At 40.3% G+C, this 26680-nt stretch overlaps 1 protein-coding gene across 1 annotated transcript; it reads right to left on the reverse strand.

Annotated features, from left to right (window-relative positions):
- Window positions 1-13958: 13958 nt before the first annotated feature.
- Window positions 13959-16568, reverse strand: sf3b5 (splicing factor 3b, subunit 5). Its single transcript, NM_001165217.2, is given in 2 exon segments — window positions 13959-14420; window positions 16465-16568. A coding segment is annotated over 1 exon segment (261 nt). The 5' UTR covers window positions 14407-14420; window positions 16465-16568; the 3' UTR covers window positions 13959-14145.
- Between the last annotated feature and the right edge of the window lie 10112 nt (window positions 16569-26680).

Below are 26680 nucleotides of genomic sequence, written 5' to 3' on the forward strand. Positions count from 1 at the left end.
AGGCAGGTTGATGAAAACCAGTCAATATTCAGGTCCCCAAAAAAAGTAGACCTCTGGGTTTACATCACATACACTATCAAGCATTTCACACATATTATTCAGATACTGACTTATCACTTGGTGCCTATAGCAACACCCCAAAAGAAAAGGCTTTAGATGTGCCAAGTGAACCTGCAACCACAACACTTCAATAACACTTGACATACGATGTTCTTTAAGCATTACAGGGATATGGCTCTGAATATATACAGCCACACCTCCCCCATACAGATTCCCGTTTATTCTATAGATTTTATAACCTTGTATTGCTACTGCTTTATCATCAAATGAAAAAAATGGCTAATATATGAATGTTATCTGATGTTAGCAAATTATATATTTCATTAATCTTATTTCTAAGGCTAAATATATTAATATAGACTATTTTCAGGCCTTTCCTGGGTAGCATATCAGAGATAGACATGGAAAAGGGCAAACAAAGCAAAAAAAATATATATACATTCAGCAGTCCATAATCAGTTAGTGTGTGTGTGTGTGTGTGTGTGTGTGTGTGTGTGTGTGTGCGCGTGCGCGCGCGATGCGGGGTTGACCCAACGAACCCATAGGCTTGGTTCTCATCCCTTCCAGGCTTTTGGGAGGGAGGGTGGAAAATGAGCCTGTCATAGCGGATGTAAGCAATGTCCCAACTCGTTCACCCAATGTGGATGAAAATACCTTCACATTAAAGCTGACAGTCTACACTTTAACCTCATAGTCATTGTATCTTTTCCAAACCAAAGTGCTAGAATACAGAGCCAAAACAACAAAACGTGTCACGGTCCCAATAGTTTTGGAGCTCACTGTATCTAAAGAAATATGTGAAAGTAAATATCTGAGCCAGCACAATACGGTTCAGATGTGGTTTGAATGGTTAAATAAATGAATAAATTCATGATACATTCATGATACTATGCATTCAATCCATTTAAACAGACAATTAATTGACAATGTCAACATAAGACCCAGCAGTATAATTACAGACAGCATGATGTTACATTTGTGACCTGGAGACAAGACACAGGCAAATCACTCAGGGTTATATCTGAGTCATCACTGTGAATTAGTGTAAATGAATGCTTCCATTCTGTGGGCGTTTAACTACAGATGAATATGTAGAAGAATACACACACATCTTTACTCAATTGAAAAGTATATTTCCTGTTACATCTATGAACATCCACTCTGTGCATCACTATGAGTCCAGGTCCACTACTCATAAATGAAATAAGGTTATATTAATATATTATTATTATACACTCCACTCCATACATATTTGGACAGTGAAGATGTATTTTTATTTTTATAATAATAATACTAATAATAATAATATAATAATAATATATATATACAGTGGGGAGAACAAGTATTTGATACACTGTCGATTTTGCAGGTTTTCCCACTTACAAAGCATGTAGAGGGCTGTAAGGGAACACTTAAACATCACAATGTAACTCCAAGTCAATCACACTTCTGTGAAATCAAACTGTCCACTTAGGAAGCAACATTGATTGACAATACATTTCACATGCTGTTGTGCAAATGGAATAGACAACAGGTGGAAATTATAGGCAATTAGCAAGACACCCCCAATAAAGGAGTGGTTCTGCAGGTGGTGACCACAGACCACTTCTCAGTTCCTATGCTTCCTGGCTGAGGTTTTGGTCACTTTTGAATGCTGGTGGTGCTTTCACTCTAGTGGTAGCATGAGACGGAGTCTACAACCCACACAAGTGGCTCAGGTAGTGCAGCTCATCCAGGATGGCACATCAATGCGAGCTGTGGCAAGAAGGTTTGCTGTGTCTGTCAGCGTAGTGTCCAGAGTGTGGAGGCGCTACCAGGAGACAGGCCAGTACATCAGGAGACGTGGAGGAGGCCGTAGGAGGGCAACAACCCAGCAGCAGGACCGCTACCTCCGCCTTTGTGCAAGGAGGAGCAGGAGGAGCACTGCCAGAGCCCTGCAAAATGTCCTCCAGCAGGCCACAAATGTGCATGTGTCTGCTCAAACGGTCAGAAACAGACTCCATGAGGGTGGTATGAGGGCCCGACGTCCACACGTGGGGGTTGTGCTTACAGCCCAACACCGTGCAGGACGTTTGACATTTGCCAGAGAACACCAAGATTGGCAAATTCGCCACTGGCGCCCTGTGCTCTTCACAGATGAAAGCAGGTTCACACTGAGCACATGTGACAAACGTGACAGAGTCTGGAGACGCCGTGGAGAACGTTCTGCTGCCTGCAACATCCTCCAGCATGACGGGTTTGTCGGTGGGTCAGTCATGGTGTGGGGTGGGCATTTCTTTGGGGGGCCGCACAGCCCTCCATGTGCTCGCCAGAGGTAGCCTGACTGCCATTAGGTACCGAGATGAGATCCTCAGACCCCTTGTGAGACCATATGCTGGTGCAGTTGGCCCTGGGTTCCTCCTAATGCAAGACAATGCTAGGCCTCATGTGGCTGGAGTGTGTCAGCAGTTCCTGCAAGAGGAAGGCATTGATGCTATGGACTGGCCCGCCCGTTCCCCAGACCGGAATCCAATTGAGCACATCTGGGACATCATGTCTCGCTCCATCCACCAACGCAGACTGCACCACAGACTGTCCAGGAGTTGGAGGATGCATTAGTCCAGGTCTGGGAGGAGATCCCTCAGGAGACCATCCGCCACCTCATCAGGAGCATGCCCAGGCGTTGTAGGGAGATCATACAGGCACGTGGAGGCCACACACACTACTGAGCCTCATTTTGACTTGTTTTAAGGACATTACATCAAAGTTGGATCAGCCTGTAGTGTGCTTTTCCACTTTCATTTTGAGTGTGACTCCAAATCCAGACCTCCATGGGTTGATAATTTTGATTTCCATTGATCATTTTTGTGTGATTTGGTTGTCAGCACATTCAACTATGTAAAGAAGAAAGTATTTAATAAGAATATTTAATTAATTCATATCTAGGGTGTGTTATTTTAGTGTTCCCTTTATTTTTTGGAGCAGTGTATATATGTGTGGCTCTATACAGCACTCCGTTTTAGATTTGATAGATTTCATATTAGCATTTATTTGAGGGTATTTTTATTTGAGGGTATTTTCATGTTTTTTTGTATTTGTATTTTTTTCTGGATCCCCATTAGCTGCCACAAGGCACCAGCTACTTTTCCCTGGGGTCTATAAACAATTAAATACACTAAAACAATACATAACACAACACATTATTACACTACTATATTACTACTCTACCATAACACATCTACAATACAAAATCGATAATACAGCAAAATAACTTTTGTGTGTGTGTGTAGATTGCATGTGTTTGCAAAGCTGTGTGTGTGTGCATGTCTCTTCACAGTCTACGCTGTACCATAACGTGTAGTTGTATCTTTTTTTAAATTCAATTTTACTGTTTGACTGAGTTACTTGATGTGGAATAGAGCTCCATCTAGTCATCATTTAGAAATGAAAGCACTTTATGTATCTAGTCCCACACTTTAAAGAACTTATAAGTATTTGGACAAATTCACTTAGTGCATTAAAGTAGTCAAAAGTTTAGTCCCACATTCCTTGCACACAATGACTACAGGCTTGTAGGGTCACACAAGCTTGATGTAGTCATTGTGTATAAGGAATATGGGACCAAATACAAAAAATGTGTCCAAATACTTATGACTTCTTCAACTGGGGCGGACAAATAGATCCATAAAGTACATTCATTTCTAAACGGTATTAAAATACCCTTAAAAAAGGTGACATCCTGTACTGTCACCTCATATGAAACATAGATCTCAAATCCAAAATACTGGAGTATAGAGCCACATTTTGAATTTTAGCATCACTGCCCAAATACATATGGGGGTGATGTGTTTGCATTCCATTACTTGATACAGTACATTCGGAAAGTATTCAGACCCATTGACTTTTTCCGCATTTGGTGACATTACAGCCTTATTCTAAAATGTTTTAAATAGTTTTTCCCCCCTCATTAATCTACACACAATAACCCATAATGACAAAGAAAAAACTGTTTAGAATTTTTGCAAAACAAATATTTTAAAAATTAACTGAAATATGACATTAACATAAATGTTCAGACCCTTTACTCAGCACTTTGTTGAAGCACCTTTGGCCGTGATTACAGCCTTGAGTTTTCTTTGGTAAACGCTACAGGCTTGGCACACCTGTATTTGGGGAGTTTCTCCCATTCCTTTCTGCAGATCCTCTCAAGCTCTATTAGGTTGGAGGGGAGCATAGCAGCACAGCTATTTTCAGTTCCCTCCAGAGATGTCCAGGCTCTGGCTGGGCCACTCAAGCACATTCAGAGACTTGTCCCAAAGCCACTCCTGCGTTGTCTTGGCTATGTGCTTAGGGTTGTTGTCCTGTTGGAAGGTGTTTGAGGTCCTGAGCAGGTTTTAATCAATGATCTCTCTGAAATTTGCTCAAACCTGACTAGTCTCCCAGTCCCTGCCACTGAAAAACATCCCCACAGCATGATGCTGGCACCATGCTTCATCGTAGGGATGGTGCCAGGTTTCCTCCAGACATGACGCTTGGCATTGTTCTTATCTGACTTGCCTAGTTAAATAAAGGTTAAATAAAAAATGTAAATAAAAAAGCACCAACAGCCCAAGTGCTGAAAAAAAGGTGTTTGCGAGGAATGTCCAGAATATTTGTGTCTCATTCGTTAAACCGGTGAAGACAGCTGTGACTGGATTGATGATGGATCTAATATCCCTAGCAAATTGATGTTGATCATCTGTGGTAGTCTGCTTGATTTACAGCAGGGTGTCGTTAGATTTAACAGAGAAAGCATCAAGTTAATGAGTTCATGTCTTCGTATGTTTTGAGCAGAGCCCCACCTGTTTTGCATGTTATTTTGACATTAATGTGTCACATATCAGTTTGCAAACAATGTAAAAAAAAAAACAGAGTTAATAAACCTGCATACAAACATGGTTTATCTTTTGCCTTCTTGAGTAAGGCAGCTCCAAAATATAGGCATTTCAGCCTAGTTCAGTGCTTTCTGTGGTGGTGGGGTAGCCGGTGGAAAATACTGAGTGTAGGGGTTGGTAATGTTCTCTAGTTGCGCCGTGATTGGCTCAGTGTTCTGTCACTCATGGGGAGACTACGTCACTGCAAAATCTACAGGTAGAGTTTGAAAATTCTTTGGATGCTGTCAGAGAGTTAGTACATTACAAGTGCCCATCCAAGAAGGCTCAAGGTCATTGTCCACAGATAAAATGATGTCAAATCACGTTATATCTACCATAGCTTTGATTGGACTGATCATGTCAACAACATACTTTCAAAATCTTAGCTAGCAATCTAGACAAGCAGTCATCATTAATCACATTAACAATCTACTGGCAAATCCTTTTTAATATTATGAAGAGAAATTATAGATAAAAAAGTATCGGTGCTCATCGGCCATTGGACATAAACTTTACACAATTTGGAAATCGCAAATTCAACAATGAGTGGTTTGGAAGGAATCAGTGGCTAACTGCAAGCATTGCAAAGCAAATCACTAGCCTGCTATTCAGTGGAGTGGGTTTGTGGTCTAAGTCTGGGTTTAAGGGTCTCTTATCTAAGCTTAAAAGGATAAACATTCAACACCATGGGCAATAGTCATGCTGTCAATCCAGCATAACTTCTGCCGCGTTCAATACAACTGGAAACTCCGAACTGGGAAATCGCAGACTTCAGTGAGTTCAAGACAACTGGGAACTCTGGGGGGAAAAAACGAACTCCGACTGGTAAAATGTGTTTTGAACGGTCATCCAACTCGGAAACTCTGCCTCTCTCTAGAGCTCCAACCTGAAGATAACTGACGTTATGATCAACCTTGTTTTTTTGCCCGAGTTCCCAGTTGTCTTGAATACATCATAAATCCAGAGAACACCAGACTTTTATGACAACGTTTGATGACAAAATGTGCCTACAAGGAGGACTGCCGCGCCACCTTCCTGTTCAAGTGAGCACAGCACAACAAAGTGAGTCCAAAAATATATTGTATATTGCTGTATAAATGACGTAATTTGCCAAGGAGATATGTATAGTGTAGCTAAGAAAGTAATACTAAGTTTATGTAGTGTAGTAAGCTGTTAGTAGCCCATGTGCCTCACCCTAATAATTTGGTCCCTTTCCCCCTCATAATTTAGCCTACGGTTCTGACTTGGTGTACAGGGAAAAAACTGTAAGAACGGCCCATGTTCTGAATTCTGTCGCTGTATATTTCAAAAGTGCTGAACAAATAGTTATATTGACTACATCTGTCCTAGATCGCTCATTAATGTCTTAATCGAAATAACAGATTGTCTCCTCCGCTCGTCATCCACTAATGCCATAGTTTGTTAATCTCAATTGTCAGTAGAAACCACATACAATGGTCTCCAAAATTACTGGCAATGCACAAACAATTCTTAAACAAATATAAACAATATAATTATAGAGATAAATACAAAATACCAACATGTGAGAAATACTGTACTTTATTAATGTTTCAATGGAACCAACCAAAATAATTTATTGATTTAATTAAAAATCATTGTCCTCCAAATCAAGGTTTCACAATTAATGGCACCCTTAAATATTATTGTAAATAACATCTACCAAAATTAAACCACAAATTAAATTCCACTTATTTAAGTTTATCTAAGTCTTAAGGAACTATATTGAGCCATTACATCACTTCCTGTTTCACTAGGGTATAGAAATGAGGTAACACACATGCAATATCCCGCTGTCATCCAACACCATGAAGAAAACAAAATAACTAGCAGTTCAAAAGAGACAGATGGTTGTAGACCTTCATAAACCTGGTAATGGCTACAAACGATTGAATATACCACTGAGCACTGTCAGGGCAATTATTAGAAAATTCAAAATATATGGAACAGTTAAAAACCTCACGGGTAGAGGAGGCAAATGCATTTTGCCCTCCAGGATAGGGAGAAGGATGGTGAGAGAAGCAACAAAATCCCCAAGAATCACTGTGAAAGAATTGCAGGCCTTGTGGCGTCTTGGGGTCACCAGGTTTCAAAAAGCACCATCAGACGCCACCTCCACATCCACAGGCTCTTTGGAAGGGTTGCCAGAAGAAAGCCCTTTCTGACCCCAAGACACAGACGCAAGCGCTTGGAGTTTGCCAAACATCATTTAAATTATGACTGGAAGAAGGTGCTCTGGTCAGATGAGACCAAATTGAACGTTTTGGTCAGATACAGCATCGGCATGTTTGGCGTCGAAACAGAGATGCATACAAGGAGAAGCACCTCATATACAGTGAAATATGGAGGGGGTCAGTGATGTTTTGGGGCTGTTTTAATTCCAGAGGTCCAGGGGCACTGGTTAAGATTGATGGCATAATGAATTCTACCAAGTATCAGGCAATTTTGGCTGACAATCTGGTTGCCTCTGCCAGAAGGCTGGGACTTGGCCGTAGGTGGTCTTTCCAACAAGACAATGACCCGAAACATACCTCAAGATCCACACAGAAATGGTTCTGTGACAACAAAATCAGCGTTCTGCCATGGCCATCTCTGTCGCCAGGCCTCAATCCAATCAAAAACCTGTGGGCTGAGTGGAAGAGGGCAGTTGATAAGCGCAAACCCAAGAATGTGAAGGATCTTGAAAGGATCTGCATAGAGGAATGGTCCAAAATCTCTCCAAATGTGTTCCTTAACCTTGTCAAACATTACAGGAAAAAAACAGGCTGTTATCCTTGCCAGAGATGGTTGCACTAAGTACTAAATGAGGAGTGCCAATAATTATGAAACCTTGATTTTGATTAAATTGATTTTGTATTAAATAATTGAATGATTTTGGTTGGTTCCATTGAAACGTTAATAAAGTACAGTATTTCTCACATGTTGGTATTTTGAGTTTATCTCTATAATTATATTGTTTATATTTTTTAAAGTATTGTTTGTGCATTGCCAGTCAGGGGTGCCAGTAATTTTGGAGCCCACTGTATGTTTAAGCAAGTCAACCATGTTTTTTAAAGGCAGTAAATGAGGTTGAATTAACTGTTTCGCTCCCAGACAAGGCTCCACTGATAGCCAGGTGTAGCAGTAGTAAGGATTTACTCCATGGTGCTGGAAAGAAATCTTTGCTGTTGGGACATCTTTATGTAGGCCCTAACAGTTTGTGGGCACCGTTTGTCACCATATAGTGCAATTAATGTATTGTTTAGTGTTGTGGCTTTGGTGGCATGCATTAAAAAATGTGGGGGAGTTTGCCTCACCAAGATTTACATGCTAAAATCACCACTGTTCTGGATATAATGACATAGCCTAGTGGGCTTCTTCATAATATGATCTGGCAATAAAACATGATAAATACATTTCGGTTTCCATGTTACACTGCAAAGGGGTTTGTAGTAGCCAAATTTAATTTGATGTTCAGAAATTCAAGTACTGGAATAGGCCTACCTTGAAATTCAGACATTTCCTCAATTTGGTGCTTGAAAAGTCCTTGTAATTATTCTAGCTGATGTCTAAGTTCTCCTGCTCCCTTATAATTATCCGTAATTTCATTTTTGATCCGTTTTTGTGAGATGTGGCCACTCGCTTGTTTCCCACCACTTCAATTGACTTGTCTTGTTGCGATAATCTGTTGTGGTCAAACCACGTGCGGTTATAACGCTGAACGACAGTCAGGTCAGATCCTGGGGAAGACAACGAGCACACAGAGGAGCTTCTCTTACATGGTTTCTGACAGTTCTGAAAGTTTGTATAGTCCTATGTTGTTGTAAGTGGAGTTACAGGCCAATTTGCATTTTCCTCTAAGTACACATGTGGAACTGCATGAAAATATTTTGACAATTTATTTTTAAATATCACATCCACAATGTCACACATTGGCCCCACTATTTATAGGAAGACCCATACAGTATGTTCAGTGCCTTGCGAAAGTATTCGGCCCCCTTGAACTTTGCGACCTTTTGCCACATTTCAGGCTTCAAACATAAAGATATAAAACTGTATTTTTTTGTGTGAAGAATCAACAACAAGTGGGACACAATCATGAAGTGGAACGACATTTATTGGATATTTCAAACTTTTTTAACAAATCAAAAACTGAAAAATTGGGCGTGCAAAATTATTCAGCCCCCTTAAGTTAATACTTTGTAGCGCCACCTTTTGCTGCGATTACAGCTGTAAGTCGTTTGGGGTATGTCTCTATCAGTTTTGCACATCGAGAGACTGACATTTTTTCCCATTCCTCCTTGCAAAACAGCTCGAGCTCAGTGAGGTTGGATGGAGAGCATTTGTGAACAGCAGTTTTCAGTTCTTTCCACAGATTCTCGATTGGATTCAGGTCTGGACTTTGACTTGGCCATTCTAACACCTGGATATGTTTATTTTTGAACCATTCCATTGTAGATTTTGCTTTATGTTTTGGATCATTGTCTTGTTGGAAGACAAATCTCCGTCCCAGTCTCAGGTCTTTTGCAGAGTACATCAGGTTTTCTTCCAGAATGGTCCTGTATTTGGCTCCATCCATCTTCCCATCAATTTTAACCATCTTCCCTGTCCCTGCTGAAGAAAAGCAGGCCCAAACCATGATGCTGCCACTACCATGTTTGACAGTGGGGATGGTGTGTTCAGGGTGATGAGCTGTGTTGCTTTTACGCCAAACATAACGTTTTGCATTGTTGCCAAAAAGTTCAATTTTGGTTTCATCTGACCAGAGCACCTTCTTCCACATGTTTGGTGTGTGCTTTCTGGCTTTCTTCTTGCCACTCTTCCATAAAGGCCAGATTTGTGCAATATACGACTGATTGTTGTCCTATGGACAGAGTCTCCCACCTCAGCTGTAGATTTCTGCAGTTCATCCAGAGTGATCATGGGCCTCTTGGCTGCATCTCTGATCAGTCTTCTCCTTGTATGAGCTGAAAGTTTAGAGGGACGGCCAGGTCTTGGTAGATTTGCAGTGGTCTGATACTCCTTCCATTTCAATATTATCGCTTGCACAGTGCTCCTTGGGATGTTTAAAGCTTGGGAAATCTTTTTGCATCCAAATCCGGCTTTAAACCTCTTCACAACAGTATCTCGGACCTGCCTGGTGTGTTCCTTGTTCTTCATGATGCTCTCTGCGCTTTTAATGGACCTCTGAGACTATCACAGTGCAGGTGCATTTATACGGAGACTTGATTACACACAGGTGGATTGTATTTATCATCATTAGTCATTTAGGTCAACATTGGATCATTCAGAGATCCTCACTGAACTTCTGGAGAGAGTTTGCTGCACTGAAAGTAAAGGGGCTGAATAATTTTGCACGCCCAATTTTTCAGTTTTTTATTTGTTAAAAAAGTTTGACATATCCAATAAATGTCGTTCCACTTCATGATTGTGTCCCACTTGTTGTTGATTCTTCACAAAAAAATACAGTTTTATATCTTTATGTTTGAAGCCTGAAATGTGGCAAAAGGTCGCAAAGTTCAAGGGGGCCGAATACTTTTGCAAGGCACTGTATATACCTTAGAGACATAGATATTACAAGTAACAATGACTTTCAAAACAGGACTAAGTTTGAATCGTGCTACACCGGCTCCGATGCTTTCAAACTATTACAGGCTACAAAGGGAAGCACAGCCGCGAGCTTCCCAGTGACACGAGCTAAATAAATTCTATGCTTCCTTCGAGGCAAGCAACACTGAAGCATGCATAAGAGCATCAGCTGTTCCGGAAGACTGTGTATCACGCTCTCCGTAGCAGATGTCAGCAAGACATTTAAACAGGTCAACATTCACAAGGCTACAGGGCCAAACGGATTACCAGGATGTGCCGACCAACTGGCAAGGGTCTTTACTGACATTTTCAATCTGTCCCTGATTGAGTCTGTAATACCAACATGTTTCAAGCAGACCACCATAGTCCCTGTGCCCAAGAATACTAAGGTAGGTTGCCTAAATGACTACCCGACCCGTAGCATTCACGTCTGTAGCCATGAAGTGCTTTGAAAGGCTGGTCATGGCTCACATCAACAACATTATCCCAGAATCCCTAGACCCACTCCAATTTAAATACCGACCCATCATCCACAGATGATGCAATCTCTATTGCACTCCACACTGCCCTTTCCCACCTGGACAAAAGGAACACCTATGTGAGAATGCTATAAATTGACAACAGCTCAGCGTTCAACACCATAGTGCCCTCAAAGCTCATCACTAAGCTAAGGACCCTGCGACGAAACAACTCCCTCTGCAACTGGATCCTGGACTTCCTGGTGGTAAGGGTAGGTAACAACATCTGATCTTCAACACAGTCACCTCCTGTACTCCCTGTTCACTCATGACTGCATGGCCTGACACAACTCCATCACCCCACCTACCACAATAGTGGTAGGCATGATCACCGACAACAAAGAGACAGCCTATAGGGGAAGTCGTCAAAGACCTGGCCGTGTGGTGCCAGGTTAACAACCTCTCCCTCAACATGATCAAGACAGAGATGATGATTGTGGACAACAAGAAAAGGAGGACAGAGCACGCCCCCATTCTCATCGATGGGGCTGTAAAGGGAGCAGGTTGAGAGCTGCAAGTTCCTTGGTGGCCACATCAGCAAACTTTCATGGTCCAAACAAACCAAGACAGTTGTTAAGAGGGCACGACAAAGCCTATTCCCCCTCAGGAGACTGAAAAGATTTGGCATGGGTCCTCAGATCCTCAAAATGTTCTACAGCTGCACCATCGAGAGCATCCTGACTAGTTGCATCACTGCCTGGTATGACAACTGCTCGGCCTCCGACCGCAAGGCACTACAGAGAGTAGTGCGTACGGCCCAGTACATCATTGGGGCCAAGCATCCTGCCATTCAGGACCTCTATACCAGGCAGTGTCAGAGGAAGGCCCTAAGCCACCCTAGTCATAGACTGTTCTCTCTGCTAACCCACGGCAACCTGTACCGGAGGCTACAAGTCTAGGTCCAAAAAGCTTTTTAACGGCTTCTACCACCAAGCCATAAGACTCCTGAACAGCTAATCAAATGGCTACCAAGACTATTTACATTGTCCCCCCCACACCTTTATGCAGCTGCCACTATGTTTATTATCTATGAATTGCCACTTTAACTCTACCTAGAGTACATATTAACTCAATTACCTCGACTAACCAGTACCCACTGTATATAGCCTCGCTACTGTTATTTTACTGCTGCTCTTTTATTTTTTTACTTCTTAAAACTGCTTTGTTGGTTAAGGGCTTGTAAGTAAGCATTTCACTAAGTTTTACACCTGTTGTATTCGGCGCATGTGACAAATACAATTTGATTTTATTTATTGAAGAATAGTTTATAGTGATATTGCATGATCTTGCTCCCACTATTTACTTTGCTTTATTGTATACATTTTTCCAAGCTTGGGAAAATGGAAAACATTAACAATAATCAAATCTGGCCATGGGAGCCCAGTGGGAGAGAAAATTCTGCAGCCTCCCAATGTCCTCAGCCCTGACACAGCAGAAATAGCATCGCCACAGCCATGATTCAAACTGTGGGGACAGCCGGTGAGGACTTACCCCGGCTAGGTGATGTTCCTGCCAATTAATTAATTAATTAATTAATTGACTGACTCTCTCACACACACACACACACACGCACGCACGCACGCACGCACACACGCACACACACACACACTTCACAGGAGACTTCCCCAGCAGCGTGGGCACAATGACGTAATCTCTCGCTCTCTATTCAACGTTGAATCATCATGGCCTCTCTTCCGCTCACATAATGAAATGTCTTTCTACTTCTGTCATAGGCACAAGTAGTCAAAGTCATGGTTCTGTATGGGCGTTTTAATGATAAGGCTTATTGTGTGTGGGTGGACAAGATAATGGGGTGCATCTTTTCAATCAGAACCAAGGCCAACATAACCTTTACAGGCCCAGTTCAGTGGACAATATCTGAAATGGAATAGCCAAGAATAAACAGGGTGAATTTTCTACATTGTGACCACGGACTACATAGAGAAACTAAGACAAATTGTCTCCCATGTAGGCCTACACAATACTGAAGCCAAACCACTGACATCTTGTGTGTAACTAGCTAGGACTGTATAAATCTGGGCCATGTACCTCCATATGTTCCCCTCAAACTGAGAGCACAGTAAACAGGGAGTATTTAAAAAAAATAATGTTTACATGTTTTGTTTTTGCTCAATCTTATTGGGTGGGCTTGTGTCCACCCATGTCTACGTCTCTGGAGGAAATGTTTGTACAAATTCAACTGGGTCTGGTCCACAGAATTACTGACTCCACCCCCAGATACCTACCTAATTATTATATTAGAGATGTACACCTGTCTAATACCAGTGCCAGACTCTGATATTGTTTCAAACTCCTTCCTGTATATCCGCTCAGTGGAGGGGAACACAACCACAACTCAAAGCAATAAAGCATTATTTTAAAAATAATATGGCTGGCTGATGACTGAACCATAGGCTCATGGGAGCTCAGTAGCGAGTAGGACTTTTGTAGGACCACTTTTGTCTGTGATTATATAATTATTCAACCACGCCCTTTAAGACACCTGCCTTAATCTTGCCAAAAGGAACACAATGGAAGTAACTCATGGACTTTTTTTATGCATGTCCTGTCTGTATATGTACTTTTTCAAATAAACTCAAATAATCCCAAACTCCTCATGACAGGCAAGATAAATAATGCGCACCTCAAGTATTGACGTATTCCACCCAGGTCTGCACTCATTACTATCCAGTTCTGGGAATTAATTTAATCAAAATCATTGAGTAAATGTTTCGATAACTGTTGAAGTGATTGACAACAAGCTATTATAAGGGTGCAATATACAGAACATTTTACAATGATCATTCGCAATGCTCACTGGCATTTGTAACGACAAGATGGCGGTCAGGCAAGTGGACAATTCTTTGAAGACAAATAACACCTGACCACAACCAGTTCTTTTCAATGTTTATTTTCAATGCAAATTCTTAAGGCAAATATAAAATGGGTGGGGGAAAAAGGAAAACTGATGCATTGTTTGTCAACATTGCTTCCATTTCATGCATCTCAAACATGACTTCTAATCAACATGATGGATAGCCAAACAGTAAAACTACATTTTCTAATTCCTGCCAGTTGAACTCCTTAGACTAAGCATCGTCAGGTTTGTCCGAAGGTGGGCCACAGGGCTGCAGCATCTTCTCCATGAGATTGAAGCGCACGCGGGCTTTGCTCTCGTTCTCAGCAACAGAGAAGTAATTCAGCAGGTCAAAGTGACCCATATATGAACAGTACGAGTCCCGATGTTGGTTCACCAACCATTCCCACTTGCTGGTGTCCGCATGGCCTGTTCCAATGTATTTAGATTGAAGATGCTCCAACTGGCTGTGAATGTTGTAGCGGTCTGTCATCTTCAGGCAAATGTCTACACAAGGAAGGAAAATAATGTCAGTGCATGTAGCTATTAGTTGGCCAATGTTACCTGGCAATTGCTGGTGTCCTGACCTTTTAGCAATAGCTTGCTGATTAGTTCGGGAAATATTCGTAATGTGCATTGTATAGCCAGAATGTTGAATAAACTGTCATTTGAACATACTCCGCCAGTTGTCCATCTGGCATTATGTCTTTGGAAATGTAACAAAATATTCACAGGAAAGTATTGTTAAACTTTTACTGCCATTGTGATTTATATCACCTGACATGCAAGAAGAAAAAACAAACATGTAAACCCCTGCATGAGCTCTACTAGTACGCATACATTACATGCATTGTGGGTTAGAGTAGAGTACGCTTCCTCCTGAGTTGGCTCACGTCAAGCTCGGACCCAGGACCTCTATCTTGCTAGCATAAGTGACCGCCCTCCTGAATCGTCATACTAGTCGCTGCACGCGAAAAATTATCGGACGACGCAACTGGGGACACTTTATGGGTTTCACACATCCCCATGTGCTAAATGCACATGTGATCAACAAACCGTCAGAGCCACGCACAGACACACGTTTTGAAGTCGATGTAATAACTTTCCTGTGGATATAGTCTGAAATTTCCAATGACATAATAATGACAACCAGGCAAGATAGTTACGAATATTTCAATGGAAGAGGCAAACCTAATCACCAAGCTATTGCTATTAGCTAGGTCACGAAGCCGGCAAACCTGGCAATAGGTTTACAGACCAAAGCAGGATTAATGAGGCTGAACAACTAGAAATAACTAACGTTAACTATTAATTTTCTGCTACATTACGAAATATCAACTTATGTGTTTTTGGTTGTTTAGTCAATGAGAATGCCCATTTCAAGATTAGTTAACGTCATATTCCAAAAATATATACGTTATTTCTGAACATTTAGGAAAGTTAGTTAGCTTGTTAAGTCATTGAGACTGCTCTTGCATTAACATTAGGCTGGACAATAGAACGAGCCAAAATTTACCCAAGGCTGAAAAACGGCAAAAGAACGTTGGCTAACATGGAACACTAGCGCGAGCCCATAGCAGATGAATGGTATCGAACGTTCACAGAGTCTGTTTTGACTGGAGTGATGCTTAGAATTTCATTTCACCTAAATGGCACAAATGAATCCCTTTTTATTTTACCACTACAATATATTCGTCGGACGAAACAGGGGGAAAAAACTCGAAAGTAGGGAAAAAATGAAAACGGACTATTTCTGGTTTTAGTGATCGACAACCGAGCTCACTGCCCAGATTTACATAATTATAAAGAGGAGATTCTCGAGATTAAAATGGCGTCTGATTTAAACAATCCAAATATACACATTGCGAGATAGTTGGAGAATTAGACAGACATGCAGAGTTCATCGAGTCATTTTGTTGTTTACATTTGAACTATAAACAACGTGAGCGGTCTCATTATCAACAATAGCGAATCAGGCATTGTGAAGTAGAACACTAAACTGGGAATAGAACGTTCGGAAGGCGAGTAGGTGCTCAATGTAACTAATAGAGGATGGAAATGCCATAAAATAAGGCCTGCTTTTTCGTGATTACTTCAAAACGACGGCAAACAGATGGGAAATATGGTATAAAACTGGGCTCCACGGCGGATGCAATGAAATCGTTATCAGAAAAAAAGCGTTGTTAAAAAAAATGTAATGTCCAGCCTAGTAACATACCCCTAGAAATCCTGGTTGTTTACTAGCTGCTAGTAGTGCTAGCAAGCTAGGCCTAGAACCGATAGGATCACAATGCCACATGATTTCACGTTGTGCCGTTTAAACACGGGCGACTTTTTAATCACACCGATTAGTGAGTAACAAGTAGTTAACTCTAACAAGTTTTAAAGTATTATTTGAAATTAAACTGAGGCCTATTGTTTAAGCTCCGGCGAGTGAAGCTAGCTAATGTTAGCTAAGCATTATCCCAAGTTAGCAATCGTTTTCGAAAATAACCAAATATCTTTAGCTTCTGTATTCAGTTTGATTAGAATCTGCTATAACGTTTCTTACTCAGAACCAAGACCTTTGTTCAAATGTGTACGACGACGTTGATTATTTCAGGTCGGAGTCATTCGCCGAGGAAACGGAAAGGTATCGGAACGTCCTGTACGTGTAACATAGAATAATGTCTGGTGGGAAACAAAGCCAGCCCCATAGAGTTAATCTATTCGTATGTAATTCATTACCACCAGTTATTTGTACTAACGTGATCATTATTGTTTCGATGCACGCATTAATTTGTTCAATTGAACATTGATTAAAATCAATACAATTGCGTGTATTGCATAACAATCATACATATTGTAATGGTGTAAAAATGATACAGTTGTAATATAGAATGTAATATAATATCTAATCACATACAATTCTAGATATTACAAAAACGATTTTTAAAACGTCCTTGTGAATGTGAACCAATATCTTATTTAATTGAACAGGAAATATCCATAAGTAATATTGATTTGTGCTGGTCTGTATTTAATCCTAATTCATATTTCATCAAGTGCAAAGTTCTCCCTTTTCTGGTCCATCTAATTGTCCACTGTCCGTAAAGTCTCTGATACCTAACTGTTACAAGCCAATAGAGGAAGGTCAATTGGGCGCTAATCTACTGTAAACTGTGGGAACCTAATGCGAAAATGGTATGCTGCCATAGCCATCTATATGTAATGAATATTGATGCAAAAAGCTCCAACGTTGATATTTATGAGGATAACTCATCTGACAGAGGGAACTGTTTCTTCAATAGTTATCACAGTAACATAAGGTTTACCTTTCAGAAGGCCGGTGTGATTCAATTATATATTTTTTATATGGGGATGGAGGGGGGGGGGAGGGGGGGTAGATCAGCTTTAATATTGCAGATAGATTGCAGCTTCCATCAATGTAATTGTCTGCATCATTTCCAATCATCCATATATATTTTAAAATATATGTTTTCCTTTATTTTTTTCCCCTAGCCCTACCATCCCTCCCCTAATTGCAGTAAACAAATGGACAACAACACTTATGCTTCTACTTCCAGCTTAGACATACTATATACATTTTACGGACACAGTATATTTTACAATATTTATATTTTGTTTGTTTTTAGTCAGCTCCACTCAACCCCTCCCATCTATCTCTGAACCCCTCCCATCTATCTCTGAACCCCTTCCAGTTTTGATTTATATTTCCCATATATTTTTTAAACTGTGCTGTGATGTTTCACAAAAGTTCTGAACCTTTCTATTCTCATAGATTCTACATATTGTAAATAAAAAATAAACATGTTTGCTAAGAGTATAATTATATTATTGATCGACTGACTATGACTTTTTAAATCACCCAGCAGTGCTATTTGCAAAGCGGGACATAACTGGGCAGGGGGTCTGGGGGTCATCACATTTTTGTGGGCATCTAAAGCAGATTTCCTGCATTTCTACACGATCTAATATAACTCTAATATGACGGCCCTTCTAGCCGTCTGTATTTAGAAGAACAAAAGGAAGCAAAAATGCCCACAGTCATTAAGCTAGGTAAGAGATTATTAAATATGTTTAAGTGACTGATAAGACTGAACTAGATCCATGATAATTCAATAATCAATATTGTGTTGCACCTTTAACCAATAGCCTAATAAATTAACAACTCTTACAAATAAAATACAAAGACAACTTTTGATTGTCTCTAAGACATTCTCTATATCAAATTTCAGCCAGACCACCCAGCCAACCCGAGCCGCCTACACGCCTGATCCCCACCAGTCTAGTCGATAACTCAACTCTCTCCCTAAAACAACTTCCTTTTTTTATGGCTCAATAGATAGGTTTGGAAAAAAAAAGTTGAATGATAACACACACACACCTACACATTAACACACAGAAACAGTACACCCTCCAAATACTGTAATTCATATCATAGGCATAATAGTACTGTAGAGCTTTTTTTACTTGCACACAAAATAGCTGGGTCACCCTGTCCTGCCCCTAGGGGTCCATGGCCCTGTAGCACCCCAACCCAACACACCCCACTCAGCTTTAGGATCTTAGTGAAACATTAATTATTGCTTTTAGGTGTGTTAGGCCAAGGCCAGAGTGACAACAGTACAGCAGACCCCCAGGGCCAGGGCTGAGCAGCCCAGCAGATAGGGATTGCCTAAATCTCTCCTACCGTGGGCATGTTTTAAATACAGACTCCCTTTGTCATTCAGTATTCCATATAAGGCCTCCAGACCTTATGAAAGTTGCACAGTATACCCTTAATCTTAAAACAAATCTAGTGATTCTGTACATAACTTGACATTTCTTCCATACATTGTGGGAGGATAACCAACCTTCCAATTAATGGCAATGCATTTATTAGCCACTAGAAATGCTAGGTTACACAGTTTCTTCTGATAACAGTCTCCAGTATCAACATTTCCAAGGAAACAAAAACAGGGAGAAGGAAGAATCTGTAGATATGCTGAGATAAAAGAACATACTCTGCCAGAATTCAGCCAACCTTCACAAGAGCACAACATATGCAAATATGTCCCCTTTTGTGCTTTAAACATCCAGCAGAATAATAACATTTAATAACACATCATCAATAGCATCTCCCAGGTCTTCCTCACATTTTTGTTTTACAATTTTTAATTGAGAAAAGCCTCTATCAACTCTTGATAACATTTAGAAATCAATTTTGGAGGTTTGTCAGACTGCCTTAATAAAATAGCATTGTCCAGTGTTTGCTGGATAGAGAGAAAAAGTGTTGTCTCTGCAAAAATTCACCTCACCTCTGTCACGGACTGGTCTTCCCTGGCTGCCTGACTCTGCTGAGACCCCTGTTACCCCGCTCACCTAAAGTGAGGCATGACAAAGAATTACCTTGGTTTACATTTATACATTATTTTATCAAAGAATATAATCAGTGGTTCAATAATTTAAATGACCATTACTCCCAGATCCCAGACTATAGCTTTAAGCTACTTTCCTGTAGCTACTATAGGTCTACCCATCAATTCAAGATGGAACTTTGTATCATTCACTGAATACACTTCAAAATTCACTCTGTAGACTGGTCTTCCCTGGCTGTCTGACCCTACTGGGACCCCTGTCACCATCTGATCCTGCTAAGAAACAGTGAGCATAGTGTTGTGTACTGACTGCACTAGAGGGCTGCATTCCTGCAGGATGCCTGCGGGTCCAACAGAGATCATTGTGGCGCGATCTGCATTTTTCATGCTGCAGGTGGGAGTGGGCGGTCAGAGAGACGACTTTGGGATGAAAATATTTTGTTGTCTCACACGTTATTTTGAAAGGGTCCTCTTTCTGCGTTAGCCTACCTATTGTATTAAAAACACATATTTTTCTGCATTTTTCACACACTCAGAATTTACTACTTCAACTTCAGTAGCCTACCTCTCCTAGTTGGGCGTGAGAGTTCAAGTGTTGACTGATATAGCTCCGTAATACAATGTAAGGGCAATGTGAGAATCTCTGGTAATTTAACCTATTCAGTTATTTTTTCACATTTGATATTGCCTATAGGGCACAAAATTGCTAAGACCATGGCTGGCAAGTGAGCTGCGTCACATATGCCTAAAATAATATTTCGGGACTGCGGTTGGGTTTGGCACCAGTTCTTGCGGTGGCAGGTGGGAATGAAGAAATCGGTCCCACAGACCTCTACTGTGCACCATGACAGGGAAGCTGTTTATCACTGTAAGTGGGGTGGCAGGTGGTCTAGTGGTTAGAGCGTTGGGCCAGTAACCAAAAGGTTGGTGGATCGAATCCTCAAGCTGACAAGGTGAAAATCTATTGTTCTACTCCTGAACAAGGCAGTTACCCACTGTTCCTAGGCCATCATTGTAAATAAGAATTTGTTCTTAACTGACTCGCCTAGTTAAATAAAGTGAAATGTAGAGAATTAGCTAGGTAAGCTGACAGCTCAATAATGTTACGCTGACTAATACAACTCACATTGCACGGATAAAATATAAATCTTGAATTGTTTGGCTGATGGTTTAATTGAGGCAAAAATGAAAGCCAACTTTTAGCCAGCTCTCTCTCCAACGGTACATCAACTGGTGAAAGCTTGCCAATTTAATTTACTTCTGAAACGTGATAGAACAAAGGTTACAAAACATTTCCATACAAACAACTACTGTTAGATAGTAATATTAGCCACCTCATATCGCCATCCGACAGATAACTAGAGGCTAGAGCTAACCTGGCTGTGGTAGCTACTCACTAGCATAGCTTATTCACCTCAGTCGATAGGGGATGAAACATTAGCTAATGTTACATGTCAGTTACAATACTAGCTCAGCACTGCGAATAAATATTAGTTTAGTTTTTTTTCTATTAAGTTAAACAGAAGTTACCTTGCCAGCTACATCAGTCAACTAAAGAGTAGCCAGTTTTTGTTCTGCTTCCTTTTACAACTCGGTGAAAGAGTGCAACACAAACACACTGAACTATGCTCAACACTCCCATGCTGGTCCAGCCAGCCTTCCAGCAGCTTTGCCTTCACACAGGCTGTGAGCCTGCTCTGTGGTGTCCGTGTGGTCCTAAATAAATAAACACTCCAAACAGCCTATCCGACCGCTCGGGGTCTCCGCATGGTCCTAAAAGACACCATTGCCTCGTTTTGTATCATATTCCAATGATAAAACTGGGGTCGACAAAAATGCAATGTCCCCCCCCCCCCCCCCCCCCCCATCCCCAGTGAAAGTTGCACCCCTGGTTTAGAGCACAGTTACATGATCAATTACTGTAGTCACACAGGTTGTACAACCTTAGCACAATTATATAATCATCGCATAAATGTATTGAATGCCATGAAAGTCCTTCATGTTCACTTTGCTTATCTGAAAATAGACTATCCAATTAAAATGAGAGAGAGGGGCCTGTGTTGCTCATTCAATGTGTTTTTTTTTCTAAGTGCTTATTTTTCCTGCAGTGTCTAAGTGTGCAGTTTTGAGATGGACTGTGTTGCCATAGTAATGAAATATAGGAGGCTTAGAGCAAGAGAATGCTAGGTTGAAAATAACAAGGTTATTTTCAACCTAGAAATAATTACGGAACTGTTACCTACATTTTCTCAGATTGGTTGAGTGATGTTCCTCAAACAAGGTGGTTCCTTCAGCTTTAAAACTTTGTAACTATCAAATTGACTTAATGGACTGTCAGTCAATCCATTCATAGGATCCATCGAATTTGGAACTGGTTACATTTCTTTATCCCCATCCTTCAGCTTTATAACAAGCCAGGTGGCTATACTGAATGGCTTGAGGTTTACCATTAACGAAATCCAACAAAGAACAGAATAGGTTCCTGGATGGTTACTTCCAGCCTCCAGACATCAATGGACAGACAAACAAACTGAAGCCTGTCATCTGACACATTCTTTGAGGAACCTAAAGGGATTATTACCCTTTTTACAGATCTTCAGAATAAACACTTCATTCATAAAGACTGAGAAAATCGTATTTCAACCACATGCAACCATTTTTATTTTCTTCTCTTTTCTTTGAGCCACTACAACAGCTTGATAGTCAACTGAATTGATCACTCATATCACCTACCACACAGCTCTCAACTCCACAGAGTCTATCTTCTCTCTGTCACACAGGTATTGGCATCCTAATGAAATAAGAGGTTATCAATAGAGCCCACCTCTTCTATTCTGTTAAAATCTGACAGAGTTGGTCATCTGGGATAAGGTCTGAAGCAGACCATGTCATATTAATGGAAGAGCAAGCGTATCAACCTTCATTATCATTCAACTCAACGAAGCTAATCACACTGACAAGTGACAATCAATCCAATCCAAAATGTCCAACCTTAGAAAAATCTATCTAGGCCTAATTCATCATCTTCCTCTAGTCTGAGTTACACTCTGTGTGTGAATGTATTCTTCATGTCAACTGTCATCATGGTGTAAATTGTGAATAAACATACCTCTTATAAATAGTCATAACCAGAGCCATACATAGCCCTGGTCATAATCATGCATTGATTTCCCTAATGATGGATCTGAATATTTTCTTAATCCAAACACAAAAGCTGACTCCTATTTAATTTCCCTTAGGTATACACTGTAGAACAGCATGTCAGAAACAATAGAGGGACTAAAAAGAGAGAGGGACTGGTGAACAGTGTACACGGGGCATGAAATATTTGATTTCAAAGTATCAAATTATAGCCCCTCTAAAGCCGGTGGAGGTCCCCTGTCTGGTAATAAAAAGCCTGGCAATAACTGAAAACAGCTGCTTCTTTCTGGGCATCATTTTGTTTCCAGGCTAGCTCTTCTGTAAGGAAGGGAAGAGGAGAGACTGACATCAGACACTGTTCTAGGCTATCTAGAACCTAAAATCTTTCTTCGGCTGTCCCCTTAAGAGAACCCTTATTGGTTCCCGGTAGAACCCTTTTGTGCTCCATGTAGAACCATGGAACCAAAAAGCGTTCTCCTATGGGGACAGCCGTACTCTGTATTGTTCATTCTTACAAAACTCTGTCTCAAATTGTGCACTTTACATTTTAGTAGATGCTCTTATCCAGAGCAACTTACAGTAGTGAGTGCATACATTTCCATACTAGTCCTCCATGGCAATCAAACCCACAACCCTGGTGTTACAAGCACCATGCTCTACCACTGAGCCACATGGGACCATTACACATAAAGCATACATGACACATTGGCTTGTTGGCTGTAACACACCTGTTGATACCAAATGTGATACCAAGTCACAATGTCAAATGCTTTGACAGCTTTGACATGATAAGAGGATTGGATGGGGAAAACATATTGGTCATTCATGTGAGATCTAAAGTTTTTGATGCAGAGCATCTCAACCAAAACCTTTTTTTTAATGCATTATAGTGAGGGACAGTGTGCAGATTAATAATTATTACAGTGCTTGATAGATAATGGTATATTTGAATATTTATAAAAAAACAATCATGACATAAAAATTCTGAATTTAAGTATATTTTAAAAAAACAACGGTTTGCCGATTAACAAAAATGTCAAATTTAGGTATCATGCATATTGTAAATATTGTAATGAAAATGTAAGTAATTTGATATAATGTATACTTAGATATTTTGAGTAAAAATCATACTCAATTTCCAATTTCCAATAATAATTTAAAAAGTACACACCATACAATGTTCACTGTGGTAACATTAAAAGCATCCACTGTTTTAAGACAAATCTGGAATTTTGTCAAAAAGCTTGTTATTACAGAATTGTTCATACAGAACAATAATGCAACTCTTACAATACAAAGTTACATATTACACTAGGGATAATCAACTAGATTCATACATGGGCCGGTTTCTTGTTGAGCGGATGGTCAGGGGGCCGGAACATAATTACAAATAATTTGTCAACTGCAAATTGACCGCAAGAAACCCTAACAGATATCATATTTAACTAAATAAAATCATTTCAAACTTTGCTTACATTTGTGACTCACCACCTGGATTCGGTCTTATGTAACAACATTTTAAATATTTTTCTTTTACATTGGCTAAAAGTAGAGACTCAGAGCTACAAAATGGTATATCATACACATACTTTTTGAGGAACAATGGGAAAGTAGTTCTGCTTTGAAAGTTGATACACTTGTAAACTCACTTTTGAGAAAAGGGTCTTTGAAAGTTTTGGTACCTACTGGAGAACTCTGCTTTGTCTACACCTATTAAACGTTGTTCAGACCCTCTTAAGCCAGCCTCACCCATCTCTTTAAGGATTCACATGTGAGGTCATGTGCTAAACAGTGAGTAGTGTAGTAAAAATTAAGGCTAAAAGTGGTAGCAGCCTACAATAAGGAACATTTTCAGGTTAACAGAAAGTGTCCAGATAAAAATATTTTATACATTTTAGATAACGCTTACCCAGACACACTTGCCTAGTGTGATGGGTCATGTGAAAGAAATGCTATAGCCCCCAGCCACATCCAGTGTACTAAATTGTCATACTTGAGTAAAGCATGAATAATTTCAAATTCCTTATATTAAACCAGACGGCACTATTTTTTTCTCTTATTTTTTTTATTGACGGATAGCCAGGGGCACACTCCAACACTCAGACACAATTTACAAACGAAGCATTTGTGTTTAGTGAGTCTGCCAGATCAGATGCAGTAGGGATGTTCTCTTGATAAGTGTGTGAATTGTACAATTTTCCTGTCAAAATGTAACAAGTACTTTTGGGTGTCAGGGAAAATGTATGGAGTAAAAAGTACATGATTTTATTTCGAATGTAGTAAAGTAAAAGTAAAAGTTGGCAAAAATATAAATACTAAAGTAATGTACAGATAGCCCCCAAAAAATACAGTAGTTAGGTAGTACTTTAAAGTATTTTTTACATAAGTACTTTTGACCACTGACCAAATGTCTTCACACCAGTACATTAGCATACTATATACTGTTACACACACACTTATCACATAGTATTCCATACATAAGTTAAGTCCATGCAACCTGAGTTGAAACCTGATTGAGGTGCACATGTACAGTACATAAACAGATGCATGCGCCATATATTTATGTGGATGCGCCATATTGGGGCGGCAGGGTAGCCTACTGGTTAGCGCATTGGACTAGTAACCGGAAGGTTGCAAGTTCAAATCCCCATGCTGACAAGGTACAAATCTGTTGTTCTGCCCCTGAACAGGCAGTTTACCCACTGTTCCCAGGCTGTCAATGAAAATAAGAGTTTGTTCTTAACTGACTTGCCTGGTAAAATAAAAATATGTTTATGTGGTGGACACTTGATACGGTCACATTATATTGTTGTGAAATGTCACAAAATCATGTGACTTAATATACTTAGTCTTACTAAGTGGATGGGTCTCTACAAAAGGTGTAAACAGAACAGCCAAACGGTTACTTGCATAGTAGCAATATCAGAAATAGATAGTGTCAATATAACATAATATACACTATGTACAAGAACAATATCAATAAAAATATCCGTGATAGACGAGGTAGTTATATGCATACAATCAGGGGTAAAGTGGCTGAGCAGCAGGATCATTTTTTTTGTTGTAGCAGCAACGTATGGCATGTGTGTTAGGAGAGAGTCATGTGAATAGAGGGACTGCAGATAGTGCTGATGACTGGTCTGTCCAAACCATGCATGAACAAGGGAATCTATATTCGGAGAGCCTGTTTCTGTCCTGCCCTTGACCTTGGTGCAGGGCATGTGATGTCCATAGCCTCTTCGTCACAAAACTCCCAGATCTTCTCAAAAAGATACGTTTGTCTAGCTGTGTCCAGTCCAGGTGGTGCTTGTACAGGTAGACCATCTATGGGAGGAAGGATGTCAGCGTTGCTCAGCAAATGAAACCTGGTCCCCACAGTCCGACTGCTCCTTGGCGACAACAACACCAGGCTCCAGAGCATCGAAGCTGTAAAACAGGGAATAACAACAACAAAAAATCAGAAGACATTACAACCCTGCACAACATCAATTCACCTCCCAAATTTAGATGAGAAGAATAACCATGCAATACAATGAAAATGGTTTTCACCTGAAGTGCTGGTACTGCTTAATCTGTGGCAGCGGCTTGAAGTACGGAGTCAGGTGTTGTTGTCAGCCATAACTTTCCACCATCACCGTACTATCCTCCAGTCCAACCAGCTATGGGATGTTGACCCCTGTCACAGTGGTGTCCTTCACAACACCAGCACAACACCAGCAATCTCAGAGAAAGTGTTCACTCTGGTCTGAAGCGCTGCTTGATGAGGCCGAAGCACCAGTCGGGGGTAAACTTGGTGTGGCCTGTGATCAGGAAGTGTGTCGGATGTGTGAGAAAAACTCAGAGGTGTCAGAGCTTGGACTGTTGTTCCTGCGTCTATGCAATTTAAACACATCTTAACTCTTAGGATAGTAAATAAAGTATTGTTATTGAACTTCATTCCAATGATAATGCCCAGAAATAAAGATGGGCATTTTCAAAGGATTGTGTAATTGACTATATAAATATACACTTTATTCTATGAGAACCCCATGCATAAACATTACGAAATGCAGTCCATTACCCACTGAAATGTGTTGAATTTTCATTCCGTAAGTCATTTGAGCTTGAGAGTAGCAAATACAATCCCATTATGATCATCCACATCATTCAGATTGTTTTTCCATGAGAAAATGTTTAATTCATTTCAAGTACCACATCAGCAGTCTTCACCTGGGATTTGAAATTGTCTCACTTCTTCTCATTTCCAACACTCTTTATTCTCTTCTA

Source organism: Oncorhynchus mykiss, chromosome 20 (genome assembly GCF_013265735.2).
Source record: "Oncorhynchus mykiss isolate Arlee chromosome 20, USDA_OmykA_1.1, whole genome shotgun sequence".
In the NCBI taxonomy this organism is placed as follows: domain Eukaryota; kingdom Metazoa; phylum Chordata; class Actinopteri; order Salmoniformes; family Salmonidae; genus Oncorhynchus; species Oncorhynchus mykiss.